This window comes from Neofelis nebulosa, chromosome 3 (genome assembly GCF_028018385.1).
Source record: "Neofelis nebulosa isolate mNeoNeb1 chromosome 3, mNeoNeb1.pri, whole genome shotgun sequence".
NCBI lineage: Eukaryota > Metazoa > Chordata > Mammalia > Carnivora > Felidae > Neofelis > Neofelis nebulosa.
The window spans coordinates 79179535-79204211 of record NC_080784.1 but is presented as its reverse complement, the minus strand read 5'-3'; the positions used below and the strand labels follow the sequence as shown (position 1 = coordinate 79204211).

Sequence of the window (24677 nt, the reverse complement as noted above, 5' to 3'; positions counted from 1 at the left end):
TTTGTCAAATGTTTTTTTCTGCATCTACTGAGAGGATCTTATGGTTCATACCTTTTACTTTATTAATGTGGAGTATCACACTGATTGACTTCTGAATATTAAAACACCACTGCAGCCCAGAAATAAATCCCACTTGATCACAGTTAATATGTCTTTTACTCTACTGTTGGATTCAATTTGCTAGTATCTTGTTGAGAATTTTTGCATTCATGTTCATCAGGAATATTGGTCTGTAATTCTCCTTTTTAGGATGGGTCTTTACTGGTTTTGGAATTAAGGTAATGCTGGCCTCATAGAATAAGTTTGGAGGTTTTCCTTCCATTTCTATTTTTTGGAACAGTTTCAAAAAAGTAGGTATTAGCTCTTCTTTAAATATTTGGTAATTCCCCCAGGAAACCATCTGGCACTGGACTCTTATCTGTTGGGAGACTTTTGGTTACTGATTCAATTTCTTTACTGGTTATAAGTCTGTTCAAATTTTCTATTTCTTCCTGTTTGAGTTTTGGTTTTATATGTTCCTAGGAATTTATCCATTTCTTCCAGATATCACATATAAATAAGTTTAACCAAGGAAGTGAAATAACTGTACCTTGAAAACTGTAAGACATTGATGAAAGAAACTGAAGATGACACAAATAAATGCAAATATATACTATGTTCATGGATTGTAAGAATTAATATTGTTAAGATGTCCATAATACCCAAAGTAATCTACAAATTCATTATAATCCTTATCAAAATACAAGTAGCATTTTTCACAGAACTAGAACAAATAATCTTAAAATCTGTATGGAACACAAACAACTCTGTATAACCAAAACAATCCTGTGAAAGAAGAACAAAGTTGGAGGTATCATGCTCCAGGATTTCAAACTATGCTACAAAGCTTCACTGATCAAAACAAATACAAAGATCAAAAGAACAGGGGCGCCTGGGTGGCGCAGTCAGTTAAGCGTCCAACTTCAGCCAGGTCATGATCTCGCGGTCCGTGAGTTCGAGCCCCGCGTCGGGCTCTGGGCAGATGGCTCGGAGCCTGGAGCCTGTTTCCGATTCTGTGTCTCCCTCTCTCTCTGCCCCTCCCCCGTTCATGCTCTGTCTCTCTCTGTCCCAAAAATAAATAAAAAAACGTTGAAAAAAAATTAAAAAAAAAAAAAAGAATAGAATAGGCAGCCCAGAAATAAACCCACTTACATGGTCAAGTAATCTATGATAATGGAGATAAGAATATACAATGAAAAAAAGACAGTCTCTTCAGTAAATGATGTTAACACTGAGCAGCTACATGCAAAAGAATGAAACTGGTTCATTTTCTTACACCATAAACAAAAATAAATTCAAAATGTATTATTGACTTAAGTGAAACCTGAAAACATAAAATTTCTAGGTGAACACACAGGTAGTAAGCTCTTGAATATTGGTCTTAGCAATATTTTTTAGATCTGTCTCCTCAGACAATGACAACAAAAGCCAAAATAAACAAATGGGTCTACCTCAAACTAAAAAACTTCTTCACAGCAAAGGAAAAGATCAACAAAATGAAAAAGCAACCTAATGAATCTGAGAAATTGTTTGCAAATGACATATCAGATAAGGTGTTAACACCCAAAATATATAAATAACTCATACAACTCAGTATAAAAAAATCCAATTAAAATATGGTCAGAGCACCTGAATAGATATTTTCCCAAAGAATACATACAGATGGCCAATAGGTACATGAAAAGATGCTCAACAGCACTCATCACCAGGGAAATACAAATCAAAACCACAATGAGATATCACCTCACACATGTCAGAATGGCTACTATCAAAAAGATAAGGAATAACAAGTATCAGTGAGGACGTGGAGAAAAGGGAACCCTTGTGCATTATTGGTAGGAATGTAAATTGGTATGGCTACTGTGGAAAATAGTATGGATGTTCCTCAAAAAATTAAAAACATAACTACTATACAATCCAACAATTCCACTGTTGGTATTTTTCAAAGAAAATTAAAATACTAATTCAAAGTTACATGCACCTCTCTGTTCATTGCAGCTCTATTCACAATAGCCAAGATATGGAAGCAACCTAAATGCCCATTAATAGATGTATATGTGTGTGCACACATACACACACACACACACACACACACACACACAATGGATGACTATTCAGATATAAAAAAGAATAAAATCTTGCCATTTTCAACGTTTGTTTTTTTTTTTTTATTTTTTTTTATTTTTTTTATTTTTGGGACAGAGAGAGACAGAGCATGAACGGGGGAGGGGCAGAGAGAGAGGGAGACACAGAATCGGAAACAGGCTCCAGGCTCCGAGCCATCAGCCCAGAGCCTGACGCGGGGCTCGAACTCACGGACCGCGAGATCGTGACCTGGCTGAAGTCGGACGCTTAACCGACTGCGCCACCCAGGCGCCCCAAATCTTGCCATTTTCAACAACATGGATGGACCTAGAGAGTATTATGCTATGTGAAATAAGTCAGTCAAAGAAAGGCAAATATTGTATGATTTCACTGATATATGGACTCTACTATAAAACAAATGAACAAACAAAACAAAGCATAAACCAGCTCATAGATACAAAGAATAAATTAATGGTTGCCAGAGGGGAGGAGTGCAAGCAGATGGACAAAATTGGTGAAGGGGATTAAGAGGTAAAATCTTCCAGTTATAAAATAAATAATACACAGAGATGTAACGTATAGCATAGGGAACACAGTCAATGATATTGTAACAACTTTGTATGGGGACAGATGATAACACTTACTGTGGTAAACTTTTCATAACTTATATAAGTATTGCATCACTATGTGTACAACAGAAACTAATACAATGTCATACGTCAATGATTCTTCAATTTAAAAAAGGAATGAAATTTTGCCATTTGTGGTAACATGGATGGATAACATAGGCATTATGCTAAGTGAAGTAAGTCAGAGAAAGATAATACCATAGGATTTCACACACATGTGAAATTTAAAAAACAAATGAACAAACAAAATAAAAACAAAACCATAGATTAAGAGAAGAGAAGTGGTTGCCAGAGGAGAACTAGGGAGTAGATGAAACAGGTAAAGGAAGTGAGGTAAAAACTTCAAGTTATAAAATAAATAAGACATGGTGACTATAATAGCCCACACTCAATAATATCATAGAGCACACTTGAAAGTTGCCAAGAGAATAAATCCTGAAAGTTAACTTCATATGGTGATGGATGGTACTAGGCTTATTGTGGTGATCATTTTGCAATGTAATCAAATACCAAATCATTATGCTATACACCTGACAGCACTATAATGTTATATGTCAATTATTCCTCAATAAAATTTAAAACAATAAAGGAAAGGAAGAGCTTTGTGAAGTATGAAAACAAATTCATTTAAGGCTATGTGAAGTTTGATTTAATTATGGACCTTTCAAGTGGGCGATTTAATGCCTGAATTTTGAGTTAGAGAGATAGGTCTAGATATGGCTTTAGATCAGATTAGGGATGAATCAGCCATAATAGTTCAGTAGATGATATGATATATAGAATAAGATTGGCTTTGGAGTCAGACAGACATGAGTTTGAGTTCTACCTCTGTCACTTACCAGCAGTATTACTTTGAGCAACCAGCTTTATTGCTCTGAGCTTCAGTTTCTTCACTTATAAAATGGATAAAACTGTTACCTCACAGAATTAATGAAATATTGAAATATTAATTATATGGAAATTTTACCTTTTTGTTAAATTTTTACATGTGTTATCACATTTAATCATCAGAACTACATACATGTATTATGGGTGTATGTATATATATATATACACACACACACACACACACACACACACACACACACACACACAGAGAGATAGGCAGATAGATTGCCTTCTAACAGCATCACTGAGTTCTCAGAGAAATGCATTTGGAGTGTCCACCACAAAGCCATTCAGGAAGGCTCCTCCCAGAAGTGCTAGGAATTTAAGAGAGCACTCCTGACCTATTCTTCTATTTGTAGTTGGCTTCACAAATTCCTTGTGAGTGGTAAAACTTTAGCCCTCAAGGTGAGGATATTTTAGGATCCTCTCAGAAGTCTGCCAAGATCCATCCAATCAGGTTCTTCTGCATTGTCCCAGACAAAATAAGTCCTAAATATTTGTTTTGAAAGTCAGGACTGCTGCTTATAAAAGTTTCTCAGAGGTGTGTGTGTACATGTGTGTTGTTTGTATAGTTCTTTTTGAGTTGAATGTATATGCAATACAACCGTATCAAGGGGTGTGAGAAGTGAAAGAAAGTTGCTTTATGCAGAAAATAAACAGCAAAAAAGAGAAACAAAATTAGAACAAAGATAGACAGTCCTGGCCTTAGCATAAAAGTGGTCCCAAAATACTGGGTTAAGGATAAACTAGTCCTTTTGCTTAGATTCTTCAGTTTGACAAAATCTGAAACTGTCAGCAGAATAGATTATTCATACCATTTTTTTCAATGCAAAGAATGCAGTCAGAATTTTATTTAGAAAATCATAGATATATTGACAAGGTGACTATTCAAAATCTACACAAGAAAATTTACACACATTATATTTAACATATGCTTTACCTTGATCATTATTCTCTGGTATCTTCTGCGTTCGAGCCACCCTCTGACATAGGCCTGCATGATGGTGATCATTTTCACTATTTTTTTGGTATTTATGAATTTGTTCCTTTCCCGGAACACTTGGAAGATTTCTATGTGTGGTCCAATTCTTTTAACTTTATTGTCAAGTTTACCACTTTTAGTTAGAATAGATTTTGACCTAAAAATAAAATATAAAACTTTCTTAGTGTAGTTAATAAGAAAAATAATCACTTCTGGAAAGTCTTAAATTCATTTCAATGATAAATATACTGAAATAGGAAATGTATTATTATTTGTACATAGATTTCACACAGATCACCTGAACATGTCAACAGGGTTCTCTAAATAAGTTTCAATATGCCACAGTCAACATAATATGTACAAAATTAACCTTCTAAAGAAAGCAAATCCAAAAGAAAGCAAATTTGTCAAAGCTTATCCATAACTATTCAAGAAAGAGATATAACATTTGAGGAACAAAATGTTTTCATATAACAGAGTTAGTCATATAGTTAGTCAAAATAAAGACTACTTCAAAATTATTTGGCACTGATACGCTGCTTATCAGACACAATCTGAAAAGTGATTTTATTTTCCAAATGCTCTCTATCAAAAGGCATGGTAGTGTAGTGGTAACGTCATGGACTATAGGATCACAGAAGCAAGTGACCATAATGGAAACCATTATAAACCCTGACATACTGATGTGGATGGGCCTTGCAGTGATGAAAATTTGTGAGAAAACTTCAGACTTTCTACCATGGACAGACTGTCTGTAATCTCGTGTCTGCTTTTTTCATTTATATATGGTGTATTCTTTATGTGGCAGTTAGTTTTTTCAAAGTCTTCCAAAGTTCAAAGTATAGTTTCCCTGCAATTTTTAGCATATAAAAATCTTTTTTTTCTTCTTCATTACTTTGGTTTCTGCATGTTTCACAGCTGAAATTCCAATGAGTTGCCCAGGTTGATTCATACACCAGACAGAACTGAGTCTTGGCCCTAAAAAGTACACTGTATATAGATATCTGGATCCTGGGCCCAACTTTCTTGATTCCCAGAGTGAATATCATGGCTCTGTTTCTGCATTTTCTTTCCTCTGGAGTTTATTTTGATGTCTGCATTATGCTGATTCATGAGGAGTCCTGTTCTATTTTGTACAATGGACATTATTGTTCTTCCCGTGGTAACTGAAATGTTGGGAGTCTGATTTGGATTATTTCATGCAGACATCTAGTCTCTGTCGGGTTGGTAGATGGTAGATGACAGCTCAGTCTTTTTCATTTATTCTTTTATGTTAGTCTTAAAGTTTATGATACGCCTTGTATTACATGTAGTTTGAACACCAGTATAGCTAAAAACATTTAAGAGGCAATTTTGTGCCAACTAGAATGGAGATCAGCTCCCTATCAAGAGACTGTCATAACAAGTATCTTCTTTGACTCCCTGACATTCCTATTCCCAAGAAGCCACAACTGACAAATGAAATTTGTTCAGGCACAGAAAACTGGATTCCATATCTACTTTTCACCTATAGCTAAGGATGTAGAACTGAGGCTGTTTATTCTCTTTGTGCTTGTGTGTATAAATGAAAAAAAAAAAGTTCCCACTCTCCTTGCAAAAGAAAAGAAGTTAGCTTTGTACAATGTTCTTGTAACTGTAGTTCTTTTGTATCTATGGCTGGTCCTTTCTCTCATTCTCTTTCTTGATAAAACTTTTTTTAGATTAATGAGTCAAAACTATATCATTTTGTGTTCTGAAGAAATATCTTATTTAGACAAAACTACACTAAAAGGCAAAGAAAAGGAAGTATACCTTTCAGAGGTTTTTTGTTTAAATTAATATTGATTTTGAACAGCTTAGAAAAGAGAGCTCTGTCTTATAAGAGGATTTTTGCTTGGTTGATATACCAATTTTGATGAATGACCTCGATGTATTAAAAAAACTAGTGATGTAGACAAAATGTTAATGATTAGTTCTGGCTTATCCAGAGTTTAAAGACCTACTGTGAAATCTAGAGAATTCTGATTTCCTAACTTTTCTCCTTTCTGTCAGAAGAATTAAGAGAACTGTCATAGAAATACTCAAGTGTGCAAAGTGTATACCCTAAGTTCCATGTTCCAACAAGAAGAGATAAATAAATCTTAAAGGGGTATGTATGATTGTAAATTGATGTGTGATGTGTACTGTTGAAGCACGAGTATTCTGCTGGTCTCTAAAATTGCCTTGAATGTCACAGAGTTCTTAGTTACCCCCTGAAAAGTGTGTGTGTGTGTGTGTGTGTGTGTGTGTGTGTGTGTAAGAGAGAGAATTGAAACTGAAATTAGTTATTTTGGTTAAAAGCTATAGTTAAAATGAGTGATTAGAACTATATTAAGTAAAATAATTATGAAGAAATGCAAACATGTGTACAGAATGATGGATATGTTTTGTCTGTTTTTATCAACTTAACAAGAAATAAGTTTTATCTTAGGCTTTAGACATACAGACTTTGATCAATAGTACATCTCTAAATAACTGGAGTGCTAAAAATAATAGAAAGGGAAATTTGAAGTTGAAGTATGATTTATAGAAGGCTTGATGTAAAGTGAATTATATTAAAAAATAATGGATTTGAAAAGCTATAAAATATATCAAATTTTTACCAAGTCAATTTTGGTAAGTTTAATCATAAAAAAGAGAAATGCTTGTGAATCCTTGACTATAAAATGTTATTTAAGTGGTATACAAAAAGAATAAGATTGGAATTTGATTTACTTTCTGTTGCATTGACAGACTGAGTTTTGAATCCATTCTGCTCTTAATTTAACAAAGGAAAAACCATTTAATGCCTTCAATATAGTGTGCCTGGAAAATAAAAGTTACTTATATCACAAAAATATTCTATCGCAATTATCTTTTTTTTTCTTTGTGATCTACTGCTTGCAAAATCTGGTATTCCTAATATTTAATGTTACGGTGGCTGTGTTACTATTGTTTTACTCTAAAGGAACCAATGACTTGCTCATAATCTTGGCTCTTCTAACAATTCTTTCCAATATTGTTTCTCCAAGTTCAAACTCCAAACGTAAAAATAAACTATTATTATATATTTTAAGCTATCTTCTGGGTGTCCCAGATGGCTGCAGGACCACACCAAAGATTTTCTTCTTCACTATATAAAAGGAGGGATGCTAGAAATGGTAAAGTATGTTTGGCATAGTTATATAACTGAACCAAAGATGATTTTTTGTATATTGGCCCCTACGTTGTTCTTATATCAGGATAGGACCATTAGCTCACAAGCCTGCTGGCTCAAAACTCAAAATTCTTAGACATCCTATTGTTTTAAATATCTCCCAAAAAGTATATTTTCAGCCATTCAGAGCCTGCCTATATATTTTGGAGATATTAGCAGATTAAATTCGAGACCACTGCACAACAGTGAATATCAATGTGATTATTGCAATGAAATGAGTCAAATGAATTTGTTGGTTTCCCAGTGCATATAAAAGCTATATTTACACTATACCATTGTCTACTAAGTGTGCAATAGTGTTATGTCTAAAACAAAATGTGCATACCTTAATTTAAAATTCTTTGTTGTCATTTCAACAATCTTCACAATATGTCCACCAGGATTAGATTCCATTTTAAGAAACAACATTCTGGGGCATCAGGGTGGCTTAGTTGATTGAGCATCTGACTCTTGATTTCGGCTCAGGTCATGATCCCAGAGTTGTGGGACTGAGTCCAGAGTCAGGCTCCGCACTGACAGAGTAGAGCCTGCTTGGATATTCTCTCTCTCTCTCTCTCTCTCTCTCTCTCTCTGTCTCTCTTTCCCTCTGCCCCTCTACCCTGCCTGCTCTTTCTCTCTCAAATAAAATTTAGGTTTTTTTTAAAGTAAAGAAAAGAAACCACTTTCTTTGCTCATCCTTAAGAAGCAACTCCTCATCGGTGCAAGTTTCATTGTAAGAACGCAGCAGTTCAGTCACATCTTCAGGCTCCACTTCTAATTCTAGTTCCCTTGCTATTTTCAACTCATCTGCAATTACTTCCTCCTCTCTGAAGTCTTGAATTCCTAACAGCTTCCATGAGGGTGGGAATAAACTTTTTCTAACCCATTTATGTCACTATTTTGACTTCTTCCCATGATATCACAAATATGGTTAATGGCACCTAGAATGGTGAATCCTTTCCGGAACGTTTTCAATTGACTTTACCAGATCCATCCGAGGAATCACTATCTACAGCAGCATTAGCCTTACAAAATGTAATTCTTACACAGTAACAGTAAATCAGTCCATGACCCATAGCCTACAGAAGAGATACCATGTTAGCAGGCATGAAAACAACATTCATCTCATTGACCATCTCCATCAGGGCTCCTGGGTGACCAGGTAAATTGTCAGTGAACAGGAATATTTTGAAAGGAATCTTTAATTCTGAGCAGTAGATCTCAACTCTGGGCTTAAAATATTTAGTAAACCATGTTACAAACAGATGTTCTGTTATTCAAGGTTCATTGTTCCATTTATAGAGCACAGGCAGAGTAGATTTAACATAATTACTAAGGGTTCTAAGATTTTAAGAATGGTAAATAATCATTGGCTTCAACTTAAACTCACCAGCGGCATTCACCCCTAACAAGAGTCAGCCTGTCCTTTGAAGCTTTGAAGCCAGGCATTGACTTCTCCTCTCCAGCTATGAAAGTCCTAGATGGCATCTTCTTCCCATACAAGGCTGCTTCATTTACAATGAAAATCTGTTGGTTGGTGTAGCCACCTTCATGAATGGTCTCAGCTAGACCTTCTGGAGAACTTGCTCCAGCTTCTTCATCAGCACTTGCTGGCTCACCTTGCCTTTTGATGTCACTGAGATGGCTTCTTTCTTTAAACCTCATGAACCAACCTCTGCTAGCTTCCAACTTTTCTTCTGCAGCTTCCTCACCTCTCTTAGCTCTCATAGAATTGAGGAGAGTTAGGGCCTTGCTTTGGATTAGTTAGGCTTTGGCTTAAGGGAATATTGTAGCTGGCTTAATCTTCCACTCAGACCACTCAAACTTTCTCCCTCTCAGCAATAAGACTGCTTCACTTTCTTATCATTGATGTGTTCACTGGAGTAGCACTTTTCATCTTCTTTAAGAACGTTTCCTTTGCACTCACAACTTGGCTGTTTGGCACAAGAGGCCGAGCTTTCAGCTTACCTGAGCTTTCGGCATGCCTTCCTCACTAAGCTTAATCATGTCTAGCTTTTGACCTAAAGTGAGGGATGTTCAACACTTCCTTTCACTTATTAAATGATCTAATTTCAATCTTGTTATGTCTCAGGGAACAGGCAGGTCTGAGGAGAGGAGACATAGGGGGAACAGCCAGTTGGTGGAGCAGTCAGAACACCACATTTATGGATTTTGGGTGTGTTTTGTGACACCCCAAAACAATTACAATAGGAACAACAAAAATCACTGACCACAGAACCATAACAAATATAATAATTATGAAGAAGTTTGAAATATTGAAAAAATTACCAAAATATGACACAGACACATGAAGTGAGCAAATGCTGTTGGAAAAATTGCTCAACACAGGGTTGCCACAAACCCTCATTTTGCAAAAAAAAAAAAAAAATGCTACTGTGAAATGCAATAAAGTTAAGTATAGCAAAACAAAGTATGCATATAGTTCTCTCTAAACTAATCTCTAAAATAAAGTTATATGTATAAAAATATCAATCATAGTTTTCCTTATCATGGGAGAAATCCAGAAACAAATATCTAAGTAAACTGTATTATACCCAGTCAATAAATTATGAGGTCATAAAAGTGATATTTATGAACATTATGTAATAACTTAAGTGCTTACGATTCCAAAAAAGGATATTAAGAGAATGAAGACATTAAATTATATGCATTATACGATTGCAACATTTTCTAAATGATGTATATAAATAAGTCCAGAAAGAAACATGCTAAATATTATTAGTGACTGTATTAATGTGGTGGTTCTGAATCAAGTGAGGCATCTAAGAAATATTTTCAAAGAACTCCTGCTCAGGGTCTTTCCTCATAGATTCTGATGCATTAACTCCTCCAATAAAATGCAAATCCATGATTAAACAGTATGTTGTGAAGAAAACCTTAGGTTTATTTTTTTTAAATTTTTTTTAACGTTTATTTATTTTTGAGACAGAGAGAGACATCATGAATGGGGGAGGGGCAGAGAGAGAGGGAGACACAGAATCGGAAGCAGGCTCCAGGCTCTGAGCCATCAGCCCAGAGCACGATGCGGGGCTCGAACTCACGAACCTTGAGATAGTGACCTGAGTTGAAGTCGGACGCTTAACCAACTGAGCCACCCAGGCGCCCCGAAAACCTTAGGTTTAATAGAAATGGTTAAAACTCACTATTGAACAACATGCGTGTGAACTGTGCAGGTCTACTTATATGTGGATTTTTTCAATATAGTACAGTACTATATATGTATTTTCTCTTCCCTTATGATTTGCTTAATAACATCTTTTCCAGCTTACTATATTGTAAGAATATGGTATATGATACATTTAGCATACAAAATATGTGTCAATTGACTTTTTATTACCAGTAAGGCCTCTGGTCAACAGAAAATTAGTAGTTAAGTTTTGAGGGAGTCAAAAAGTTATATGCAAAATTTTTATTCTATGGGAGAGTCAGCACCCTAATCTCCATGTTGTCCAATTGTCAACTGTATTTATTTCTTGTTCTCTATTTTTATATATTATGTAGACTAATATGCATTGTACAACAAAAAAATAAATATATAATAATTAAATCCATTAATAGCAGTAGTAGCAGCAGCAATATTTTATTAAACATTTGTTTCAGATATACTTTCTCCCTTAATCCTGAAAACAGTTTTATTGGATGGGCGCCTGAGTGACTCAGTTGAGTGTGCAACTTAACTTTGGTTCAGGTCATGATCCCAGTATCGTGGGGTCTAGCCCCACATCCACCTCCACTGACCATGGATCGTGCTTAAGATTCTCTTTCTGTCTTTGCCCCTGCCCCACTCATGCACTCACTCGTGCCCTCTCCCTCTAAAATAATAAATAAATTAAAATGTTAAAAATAATAATTTTATTGGATAAATGTTACTATTATGATTTCACCCATTGATGCAAGAGAAATTAGGTGACTTCCAAAGATCATGAAGGTGTAATTAGCATAGTCAGAATTCAAAGTCCTCCTTGCCTTGTATGTAATAAAATCAAAAGAGAACAAAATCATGTCCTGACTTCCCCAATCCTCAATTGTTTAGGATGATTTGGGTGACTGGCTCTAGGTTTCTCTTCTTTTGTTTGTTACAGCAGTACTGAAAGATACAGCCATACAACATATACTAAGATAGGGGAGATGCATTGTGACTGCCAAATATATGGAGGCCAAGTGACCTCTTATTAGAGAATCAGTAGGAACTATCCTGTGCTTACCGTCTAAATGAAATTTAAAAATTTATCTTCTTTCACAATGTCTTAACACAATTCTGATATGGAGAGAATTCTCATTTTTACAGATTCTTAGCCACTAAAGAGTCTCTATAAAGTTCTTCTGGAAAATCTTTATGAAGATAAATATATAAGTCATTAGAGGCTAAATATAAAAACAGTTTTCCTCATTGAAGAGACCACCTGCTTTGTCCTCAAGCCACCTCCTGCTAAAGTCACCCTAAGAAAGACTGAGAGAAAGACCAGGGATGGCTTGAATAGCTGAATTTGACTTTTTCATTTGAAGTTTGACAAATTTATCAAGGTATGAAATCAAGTAGTTTTCAGTGAGAGAAGAAATCATTAAGCAAGATTACATGTGAGAAAAGATACAATAAGTTAATTAGTAAGTTAATCATGTCTGAACATTAGATACTGAGCTTGGCAAACATTTGAACAGGGAATTTCCTTTCAACTACTAATGCTTATATGGTAATATATATTAAACACTAAATCAGTTTTAGAGTTTGGTTCAGATATTGCTACTAATTAGTTTTGGCTGATATTGAAGTATTTTGTATGCTCCATTTATAAAAGCACTGCTTGCCCATCTGTTCATAGGTTGAAAGTGATTAAAGGGTACTTATTTTGGCTGTTGTAAAAGCCAAATACTTTTTAAGCTGCAAATATGTGACAAAACCAGTTGAGGTTGCCAAGTTCAGAAATATATTAAAAGAGATTTGTGATGTTTCCCTCCCCCAATTCCTCTTCCAACCTGTATTATCAAAAAGTAAATATCACTGTTTTCCCGATTAGACTAGCATGCCTCTTTGTCCAAATGCTTTGCAATTTCGTTATAATTTTCACAATTTACCCTGATTTGGATCCTCTGCTACCAAGCTGTGTTGAGGGCTTTCGTTTCCTGTACGTGCAGCCTTGAAGTAGAAACATGTGATGTCCTCGTGCTCTGCATGCCAGATTTGAAAGCAATGTGGGTAACGAGTGAAATAAGTTTGTGGCCTCCTTTAATCCCCTACATGAGGTCTGTTCAGTTTGAAAACAATGCATTTAAATTCAGAGTGGGATTTTAAAAAACAAAGATTTTTAAGAACAGGGATGCACTACATTTCCATGAATAATATAGTCTCAATACTATTTAAAATTTTTAAGTAATCCCTACACCCAATGTGGGGCCCGAACTCACGACCCCTAGATCAAGAGTCACATGCTTTTCTGACTGATACTGCCAGGCGCCCCTTGTCTTAATACTATTTAATACTTCATTTCCAAATCTTCCCAAGGGATTAGTGCTGCATATTTGTAAAACCTGTACACTTCAAAAATCAGACCGGGGTTTCGGGGACTTTTAAAAATAAGATGCAATCTCCTGAAGTGGAAAATAACACCACTTCAATTCAGGCAAAATGTTTAGTTTCAATATCTGAATGAAATGCATTTTCTTCTGTTCTTTATACACTCCTTTTGTTTTTTGATCACTCCTCATGATGTCAGCCTGCCAGACGCTCCCAAAACCAAGTCGCCTCTTATTTTTGGCTGTTCCCAGTAGCATAGCAATCTCTCAAAGTAGATCATATTAAAGGGTGGGGTCGACATTCTATCTGAAGTCTCTGTGGGTAGGCTCAGTCAGTTAAGCATCTGACTCAGCCTCAGGTCATGATCCCGCAGTCCATGGGTTCAAGCCCCACATTGGGTTCTGTGCTGGCAGCTCAGAGCCTGGAACCTGCTTCGGATTCTGTGTCTCCCTCTCTCTGCCCCTCCTCTGCTTGCACTCTGTCTGTCTGTCTGTCTCTCTCTCAAAAATAAATAAGTATTTAAAAGATTAAAGTTTCTGGGGGTATTTGCTTTAGTTTATTTACTACCTGAAGTTCTCTAACTAGTACCTATCCAGCAGTGCAAGTGATATAATGGGTTGGTAGGATTTTCTCTCCTTGACCCTAAAGAAATTCTCCCAGCCAATTTTGTCATATCTAGGGAAAGATGGGTTTTATTATTACTGCTGCTGTTGCTTGGTATCAATTTATCAAAAGCTTTTCCTCAAAACAACTTGGAAATATCTAAGTTCAAATTCAGTTCAAAAAAAAAACCCACAATTATTCTTTCCCTCACGTATAAACATTTTGGAGGAGCACTTATTTATTGTGAATTAAAATGAAATTGTCATTTTACATAGTAGAAAAAAAAGTAGAAAGGAAATGTTATTTTTGTTCAAGTTTCATTGATTCTGATTTTATGGTCAAGGTAATCTATGATGCACTTTCAGAGAATTCTCTTTCATACAAACATTTAAAACTCCTTTTTATTGTGCCTATGTGTTTTATCCATAGGACACTGAAAAAACTTACCCTGAAGATGCCTGAAATGACTAGGATGTTTATGCCAAAGGTGTAATAGGAGCTGATTTTTCTGTGGCACAGTGACCAGAATTGTCAATTTTTCATGAGCTTATCTAAAAAATAGGGAACATGAGTTGTCTACTCTCCCAATAGTGTAATTTGCTTATTTCTCTTGGGGTGACCCTCTGCTCCTGGCCCAAACTTTAGTCAGTCCTGGAGGAGAGTTGCCTCCACCCACTGCCATCTGTTTCTCTCATCTCTGCTCAAAAAGGGCATACAATGAAGACTGGTGCCTGTTCATAAATTACTTGTCCCTAGAATAGAATTCAGGTGATTCTAAAATCATTTTCTGATATTACTCTCGATCTTTTAGCCCCAACCACGTATACGTTTTAGGGACTGTCGTTTCTAGGAATTCAGAGACCCTCAGGCAGGCACAGAGTGATGGTCAGACAGTGGCAGGTCAAATTCTATTAGAAAATCAGGAAACGTGGATGGTCTTCAGAGCAACCTGCAGGAGAGAGGAACTTTATAGCCCCCTTTATCCTTGTTTCTGCCTCCGCACTCTCTCTCTGTGAGTTCTTCCATGAAAAACTAATTGAAAATCTGATTTTCCCTGCTTGAGATATTCATTTATTTTGCTTGCGGGCAGGATTACTGTGATTTAGAGATGGGAATTTATGTGTGTTTTTCCTCCCATGATTCTGCTTGTTGCTCCTCAGACATTTGCGTTCTGATTCCATGCAGGAATCACACCTTCACAGGGGCTTCCCTTTTAATCAGGCTCAGCCATTTTTCCCCCCAGGTACTGATTCTATGTAGTCGGTTTCTTCCTTGCTCACTGCTACATCCCTCAGCAGACACTGGTGGAATCAAGAATAACCCATGCATATGAGAGACAAAGTAAACTCAAGATTTTTCTAATTTCTCAGCCACCTCTATTTCAAAGAAGAAAGCAGAAGTTCCCAATTCAGCCTCTAGCTTAAGCCATATGCTCCAACTCCGTTTTACCAGAGAATCCAGCTATCAGAATATGGTTACTGTTTGGCCTGCCTACTGGTGTAATGTATTTCCATCCAATTGGACAAGATTGAAAAAACCAGATGGTGCTGACCTAATGATCCTTGGTGACTCTCACCGATGCTGGATTCTGGACACATTCAGAGATCGAAGCTGCCAATGGTCTACTGCCGACCTTGCTCCTGCTTGGGTGTATGGCTTTCTTGAGTAGAATCCTTACACAGGAATGTAAGTAATAAAAGGCACCAAAATTCCATAATTAACAACTAAGAGAAAGTTTAAAAATTGTTGGCAACAGTCATAAGCAGGGGGCCAACAGTTCCTGAATATTCAGACCAAAGTAGACATTCTAAAAGCCAGGGAAAGCTAAGATAGGTGAAGGATCAGCACAAAGGACACACCAAGCAGGGAAAAGAAATAATTGAGCCAATTACCTGACCTATATTTAGCTACCTTTGTCCTCTTCTTACACTATTGAGGAACAGGCCTGAGGAAGGCAGGCCTGGAACACTGGGAAACATTTGGCCAAATGATAATACTTGGCTTTAAGGTGTATGAGTTTTGAGATGGTAGCATTTCCCAGCAGATACAGTTCTCTGGTATCTTCCCAGATTTCTTCATATCACAAGATAATGGCGCTGGAGTACCATCAAGGTACTACTCTCTATTAACTTGATAACCCTAGCAGAAAGCAATGAATTCATCCTAGGAATTGACAGAGCTGGAAGTTGAAGGGAACACTGGACATAGTCAAATACACCCTCTCGCTAGCTACTCAAAGTGTGATCTGAGGACCAGCAGCATTTGGCATGACCTGGGGTTTACTGGAAATGCAGTATCTCAGGCAATGCAATATCTCATTGGTTCTATGTTGCTCAATAAGAATGACCATCATACCAAAGAGGGCAGAACAAATACTCATAGAAGAGAACTCAAACTGGAAAGATTTCATAAGCAAAACTGAAGCTCCTCTTAGTTAAATTTTCTGGGCTCAGACAAATAATTTTCCAGATTCATCTGTTGATCTGCTCTCTTTGAGAAACCGGACGATGAATGTGATATGAGAATTCTGGAGAACAGTAAATGTCTTCACTTTCAAAGAGGAAAGAATTTAAAAAAATATGTAAAGTATGGGGCAGTAAGTATGGACCAGATTTTATCAGTTACCAACTGGATGGTATATAATTAAAGTAGTAATGGTGCCAAGAGTCAGAATGCGTATAAAAAGAATGTCATGCCATCTTGAATTTCTTTTACTTTATTTTAATTTTATTATTATTATTGTATTGTTTTGCTAGATTGCTATTATTTATGATGTTTGTGAATGTCAGGAAGGTAATTTTCAAGGTTCTCATAAAATCTTTGTCAACCAGGTAGAGAAATAATAGGCTGATTGGGTGGTCTTGTGTGTAGGGTGGATAGTATCATTACCAGCTGAGATAGGGAATATAAGAAAGAAGATTTGGAGAAGGGATACATAATTACTTCAGTTTTGAGAAATGGTTATGGGATATTACAGTAAAGATACTAATAAGCAGTAGAAATGGGGGAAAAGCTACAAATAGCTAAAAAAGGGGAAAAAATTTATTACAAGACAAAGACAAAATTCAAAAATTTAATTCATCCATTGAAAAAATATTCATTCATTCATTCATTCATTCATTCATTCATTGTAAGATGCTCTTCTAGAACTGAGGATATATTAGTAATTAAAACATAGACAACTCTCTGTCCACATTGGGCTTATATTCTAGTGGGAAAGACAAACAGTAATCACAGTAAACAACTTAACTGCAGAGTATTTTAGAGGCAATATATGCTATGATAAAAAAACAAATAAAGTGGGAAGGCAATTAGGGAGTGATAGCAAGGGTGGAAGATAAAATTTCAAATGTGTGTCATGGCAGGTATAAGTTCTTGAAAAGGTAATATGTCAGCTAATTTTCTGAAGTAAATGTGACAAGGAGTTAAATCCAATGTTGAGATGTGACAGCTTTACTTGCAAAGCTATGCAATTGGTTGATGCATATGATTATACAAAGAATTCCTCTCAGACCCATGGAGATGGTTAGGTACCTTTCCTCCATCATTGCAGTTACCACATTACTTTATAATTATCTCTGGGTCTATCACCCTTCTATACTCTGAATTCCCTGAGAGCAATGACTCTTTCTTGTGTGCTTGGAAATATTTAGTAGATGAAGAAAAGAAGAGCAGAAAAGAGAAGAAAGGAGAGATGAAAGGAGAACAAAATGGGGACAAATTAGAATATCTGATGTCTCAAGAGTTTGCTTGTTTGGGGTTTTGTTTGTATTTCAGAATTTAAATCAATGTATTACCCTTAAGAAATTGTCCACCAAAACTGACATAACGATGGGCTTCATGAATGGATCCACAGTGTTGACAGTTTGGTCTCATTCTACCTGTGTAGATAAAATTATATCTGAAATACTGTTCTTTCCTAAGCAACATACTTTATTTTTTTTAAGTTTATTTATTTGTTTTGAAGGGGGAGGGGCAGAGAGAGAGGGAGAAAGAATCTCCACACTGATAGTGTGGAGCCTAACATGGGGCTCTATCTCAAAACTGTGAGATCATGACCTGAGCCAAAATCAAGACACTTAACGAACTGAGCCACCCAGGCTCCTCCGCACATCTTTTCATGCTAAGCAAGATACTTTAAAAAGGATACTTTTGAGTATGGTGAGCACCTGTTCCTTTCCTCTATTTTATACCTCCTTGACTTTTATAGAACTGCACTTCCTCTAGTCCACTCATGTGACTTCAACATGATTTGTCTAGGGTTGATTGTGTCATCCACACTGAAAGGTCAGCCAGAATAATTCGGGGCGGGAGGGCGGGGCAGTCAGTGGGTGTGGATGTGTGAAAGAGACCATTCTTTTTGGTAAGAGCAGGAAGTAAGTCAATTGCAAATAGCTGGAAGCCAGCCATTTTCCTTAACACATGGAGAAAAAGTCTTTAGTAAGAGGTATTAAAGCCAAGCAGGAGCAAGCAGAGATTTGAAATGAATGAAGAGAGTACATCTTGAAGACATTACATTTGACCTCTGAACAACATGGGGGTTATAGGCACTGACCCCTTGTGCAATAAAAAATTACATATAACTTTTGACACCCCCCAAAAAACTTAATAGCCTGTTGACCGAAGGCCTTTCTGATAACATACACATATTTTGTACATGTATCATATACTGTATTCTTATAATAAAGTAAGCTAGAGAAAAGAAAATGTTACTAAGAAAATCATAAGGAAGAAAAAATAGACTTACAGTACTATATTGTAAAAAATCCTCATATAAGTGGACCCTTGTAGTCCAAACCCATATTGTTCAAGGGCCAACTGTACTTGAGTCTGTTGAACCAGTTAAACCTGAGATGTTAAAAAGATACAAAGAGCAGATGCCCACCTTACTCTACACTCTTTGAATCTCCATTTACATGGACATACAGATTTAAGTATCATTTTGCTTAAACTAAGTTGAATTACCATTCTAACATGTTGTAAAACCATTATATATATATATATATATATATATATATATATATATATATCCCTTAAAACCATCATATAAATACACACACACACACACACACAAACTTAGGGGCTTAATATAAAAAGAGAAGACTAGTAACTAGGGCAGTGCCTTCAAGAAGATAAAGTCAGGACCAAAGGGTATGAGTTCAAGGGGGATAGGTGGTGAGCTTTATACAGAGAACTGTCTGAAGAATCTGAAAAGTCCTTACATTAAATGAGATGCCACTTGAACAGAAACATTATGAATCCCTGGAGTTTTCAAGTAGAGGCTATGTGGGTACTGTATTATAAAAATGCACGCTTTGGATAGACGGTTTCAGTAGAAAACATCTAAGGTTCCTTAAACTCTGGGATTCTATTAGTCTCCAAAGACAAAACACACAAGTGGAAGTACCATTGGGGAAACATTATTCCCCATAAATATTATTCCCCATAAATTTATTTTCATAATTTCTTAGGCTGAGTACTGCCCCAGATAAAGAACCGTTCATGGAAGATACTAACCATAAACAAGCTAATGTTACATTATTAGGCAACAAAATTTCAAGAAGAGATCAAAGGCAAGTTATCAGTTGGTAAATTATAAAAATTGTGTTGAGATAAAATAAGAGAACCTGACCCTGTCTGGGAAAAAATGGCAATGCACAAATATAGTAATTTCAAAGGAAACACTCAACAACCCACCTAAATTTCCTGACTCTGAAATGTGAATTTCATACTTACATATGGCAATAAATGTACTATATTTTTTAATATCAAAAAAGGAAAAATTGAGGATAGTGCAATTTTACTTTTCAGTGACATATTGGTTTTTCATGTCTTGTTACTATTATCCTTTTGGTTCCAGTATACTATAAAATAGTAAGGAGAAAGTATGTAATTATTCCACATCTACATATTTACATGACCTATCTGGACACTTAAAATTCTAAAGAATAAAAAAAAGGAACTTCAGGTTTCCAAAATGGTATACTTTTTTCATAGATGATATATTCAAATAACATTTTCATCATCCAAAATTGAAACAAATACTAAAAAGGTGAAAAGTGATGACCAGCCTCTGAACTTATTACAACTAGAAGGCTAGTATTATGAATCAACAATAGAATATTTTTACTCTATGAATTAAAGATCCATCAACTGCTCTGGTCTATACTTGCAAATCAGTCATTCATTAAAAAAAAAAAACCAATTAAGTGCTTTAGAAATTCAACAAAAGGAAAATTCATTACGGAGGTCATATGAATTTGCAAGGGATTAACGGCTCACTGCAGAAAGACATCAAAAGAAAATAAGAGTCTTATTCATGGAATATAATAGTTTATCTGAAGGAAAAAGATTTTTGCCATATGGCTAGAGGTACTAAACAAGTTCGAGTAGACTCAAAGAAGATTGTTTATTTATATAAAGAAAATCTTTCTCACAGAAAATAAAAGTACAGTGTCATCGCAATAGTACAATAGATTACAATCAATAAAGCTCCTGGCTCACAATTTTTGCTTAGATCTTGAGAATGGACTCTGTGTGTGCTGATGCATATTTCCCTTGACCTAATAATATAAACTGCATTTGATACTTTACATTAAAAATACTATATAAAAATAAGAGAAAAATGGGCTAGGTATAAAGAAGTTAATGAACAGATTTTTAAAAAGATGATGCTAGGAGAAGATAAGATCTTACTTTATTGCAAATATCAATCTTTACCTTTATTGAGGTAAAAAGAATAAATATGTATACATAATTCATGTACACATTACCTTTTTTACACTAAAAATTAAGAGTTACATCTATTTGTCTTTAATTCTTTCTGGTTTAGAAAACTTATAATTGGTATTTTACTTTAAAAAACAATAAAATTCACAAAAATCTTCCTTTGACAATTCTAAATGAACTGAAATCAGTTGGCTTTCTTTGAAATGCTTCACTTAAACTTTCCTTAATAATGGTTTCAGGCTTTCTCAACCATACTTTAATCTTATGGATTTCTAATAATCTGAAACCTGTGGAGTTTTAACAATTTCACAATTTATTATTTAAATTGAAATACTGAAGTAGAAATTATTCAGAAACAAACGTTATAAATGCTCATCTATGAAAATTATATTCTAAAAATGTTGAGCAAGGGCGTATATGAAAAAAATGTTTACACCAGAATTAGAAAATAAAGGCAATAAGATCACCTCTCTCTTATAAAAATACACAAATGTATATATTTAAGAACCCAAAAATAAAAGCAACCAGCCACTGTTTGGAGTCTGCAACCTGCAAAATTCAACCTAAATGTACTGGATTTGAGGACTACAGCTCTTTGTTTAATAATAACGCTAATGAAAAGTCTTCTGTACATCTGTACATATATTTGTACAGGCAAATGTACCTAAGCACTACTATGCCATCTTTTCTTCTCCTAAATTTTGAGATCTTGATAGCTGAAATAACAGGGAGATAAAAGAAAAAGATAGGAACTTGAAAACCTGTCTCTTAAGTTTATGATCATTGAAGACTAGGACAGAAACCATCATGACTCTGCCTTTTGAACCATCATTTATCTACGGAAGGGCAACAGGTTCCATTCCCCCCCTCCCCCACCAAGAACAGGAGTGGGTACACCAATTTGCCGTAATTCCAAATCAAGTGCAGCAACTCCATTTTTCATTTGCTTAACTTCCTAGCCCCACCTTTTAGCAGACAAGAGACTGTCTCCTTAAAAAATAATGCTGAGTTAGCACACAAACCAGTTCTATTTGCCAAATGTAGAGGGTTCCTGCAAAGCTTGTGGGTATGTGTAAATGAATTCCATTATCTTTTCTTTTTTTTCTATAACTAAGAAGAGGGGGTGGGGAGCAAACTGTCTTCTATTTACTGTAGCCTGATAGTGGTAATATATGTGTGACATATATTTACCCTTGAAATGCAAATGTGCTTTAGAAATTGGCCAGTACCCCGTTGAAGTTGACTGATGACTGACAGAAGGTTATAATACACCCTGCCTCATGCAGGCTGTAAGGAAACCTTGAGCTGAAAATACATGGGAAATTCCTTTCTAACAAGAAAAATCCTTCAGGTCAAGCTTATAAGGTCTCAACATTTGGATTTTAAAGTTTTCTGGAATTTCTATGACAGAAATGGTGTGGGATTTCAGGTAAACAAGGAAATATTAATATTGTTTCACTAAGATATTTTCAATGAAATTGTCTGCATGTTTTGTATTTACAGTTTTATATTGTTCACCACTTTATTTTCACATTGCTTCCTTCTCCCTGGGATTCTATTCTAGTGACACTTTTTAATCACTAGAGCCACTCTAAGATTTTCTAATTCAATAAGTACAGTTTCAGTCTACATTTCTTCAGTGAGCATCAGAAAGACAGTTAAAATTTAATATCACAAATGGCATAAAGCAGCATGACTGGTAGGAATATTGAGGGAGGTGCCTGAGTGGTTCAGTCAGTTGAACATCTATCTGACTCTCCATTTCGGCTCAGGTCATGATCTCACAGTTTGTGGGATAGAACCTCATGTCAGGCTTTGCACTTGAAAGTGCACAGCCTGCTTGGGATTCTCTCTCTCTCCCTCTCTCTGCCCCTCCCCCCACCTCAAAATAAATAAACATTAAAAACAAAAAAAAGAATACTGAGAATCTGTTTTTCTTTTTTACTTTTGTGACCTTGAAGAAGTTACTTAATCTTTTTGAATCTCAGTTTTCTCAACTACAAATTAAAAGGATTAAATCAAAAGACCTCTAAACTTCCCTTTAGACATCATTCTCTAAAATGTTTAAGATTTCCCTGCAAAAATAAGCTATATATCCCTGCAAAACTTTGCCACAGCTCTTTATGCCTGCAACAGATGGAAGACTGTACAGGAAAATGTTTAGCATCCAGATTAGCTGGCTGGCTCCAGTAAAATATAATAAACACTCATCTTTCAGACTGTACAATTTTTTAATCATTGAAAGGGCTGGCCTGGATTTTAATTTAGTGACACCTATGAGGGAAAAAAAAAGACTTCCTGGTCAAACTAATCAGGTAGAGAATATTTATAGGAAAAAGACATAATATCAGCTGGTTTATCACCATTAAATTGTTATAAAAAATAACTTTCTTTTCTTTAAAGCAAGTTTTTTTGGGGAAAGGTTTTTTATAACAAATTAAATTTCTTTACTAGACATGAGTCATCCAAGTTTTCTATCTATTCTTGTTTCAGTTTTGGCATGCTATCTTTTTTTTCAAAGAATTTGTCCTTTTATCTTTGTTGTTTTGCACATAGTAGGCATGAAGTCATTCACATCCCTTTATTTTTAATATTGGCATTTGTGTTTTAACTCTTCTTTTTCTTAATAAGTTTTGTAACAACCTTACAAAATTTATTATTGCTTTCAAAGAATCAACTTTTGGATTTGTTAATTTGCTATATTGTTTCTCTGTTATTTATTTCATTGCTTTCTTATTTCTATAATGAATGTTAAATGTGCACTTAAAAAGAATGTATATTGCACAGTTGTTGAATGTAGTCTTGTACAAATGTCAATTAGGTCAATTAGTTGGTAGCTTGTTCAAAGCTGCGATAACACTATTTATTCTTTTGACTAATTTTCCTATTACTAAAAGAGGCATGGGAAAAATTTCCAGGCATACTTATGAAGTTGTCCATTTTACTCTTTAATCCTGTCAATTTTTGCTTTACTTACATTGAATATTTCTAAGGCATATACATTTAGGATTATTATCTAATTCTGAAAATTGACCCTTTTACAATTATGAAGTGTCCTCTTTATCTCTGGAAATAGTCCTTGAAGAGTACTTTGATGTTAATATGACCACTCTAGCACTCTTCTGCTAGCTTTTGTTCATTGTTTTATCTTTTTCTATCCTTTTACTTCCAATTAATGTCTTTACATTCATGTTTTAGAGAGAGCTGAGAGTTGTTCTTGCTTTTTTATCCATCCTGAGAAGCTCTTTCATTTACATATAATGTTTACATTGTATATTTAATATAAATGTTGCTACAGTTGAGTTTAAGTCTATTTTGTATTTGTTTTTTATTCACTCAATATGTTCCCCTTTCCTGTCTTCTTTTAGTATTCCATTTAGTTTTAGGTATTCCATTTCAGTTTCTAGAGTATCTTTTAGGTTTGCCTTTTTGTATTAGTGGTTGCTCTAGGAATTGTAATATGCATTCTTAATTACCACACTCTGTTTAGAATTAATACTGCTATACATAAAATGAAAGAAACTTGCAAGAGAATAGCTCCATTTCTGTTGCTATTATTGTCACACATACTTGTATCTACCTAACTTATAAGTAACATAATAATGTTATAATTTTCCCTTAAATGGTCAATTTTAAAGAAATTTTTAAAAATTATTCTTTTAAATTGATCAACATATATTTTCTATTTTCAATGTTCTTTATTTCTTCTTGTAGATTAAAGTTCCCATCAGATGTCATTTCCTTTCATCATGAAGAACTTTCTTTGAAATTTGTGAAGGGCATATCATCTGGTAATAAATTCTCATTTCTTTAATTTAACTGCAAATTGCTTTTTCAGCCTCAATGTTGTGTGATAGTTTCATTTGATATAAAATTATCAGTTGATAGTTTTTTTTTCTTTCAGAACTTTATATAATTTCATTGCCTTCTGTCCTCCATCATTTCTGATGAGAAGACATCCATCATTCTTAAAATTGTAACTTTCCTTATAATGTA

The 24677-nt window shown here is 35.1% G+C and overlaps 1 protein-coding gene across 11 annotated transcripts in view; it reads right to left on the bottom strand.

The window, feature by feature from the left end:
• Positions 1–24677, bottom strand: part of IQCM (IQ motif containing M) — a 664496-nt gene that overhangs the window by 404915 nt on the left and 234904 nt on the right. For all 11 annotated transcript variants that reach the window (XM_058721202.1, XM_058721193.1, XM_058721197.1 and 8 more), the window contains exon 10: positions 4582–4780. In XM_058721202.1, coding sequence (XP_058577185.1) covers positions 4582–4780 — 199 coding nt within the window. The remainder of the gene's footprint in view (positions 1–4581; positions 4781–24677) is intronic.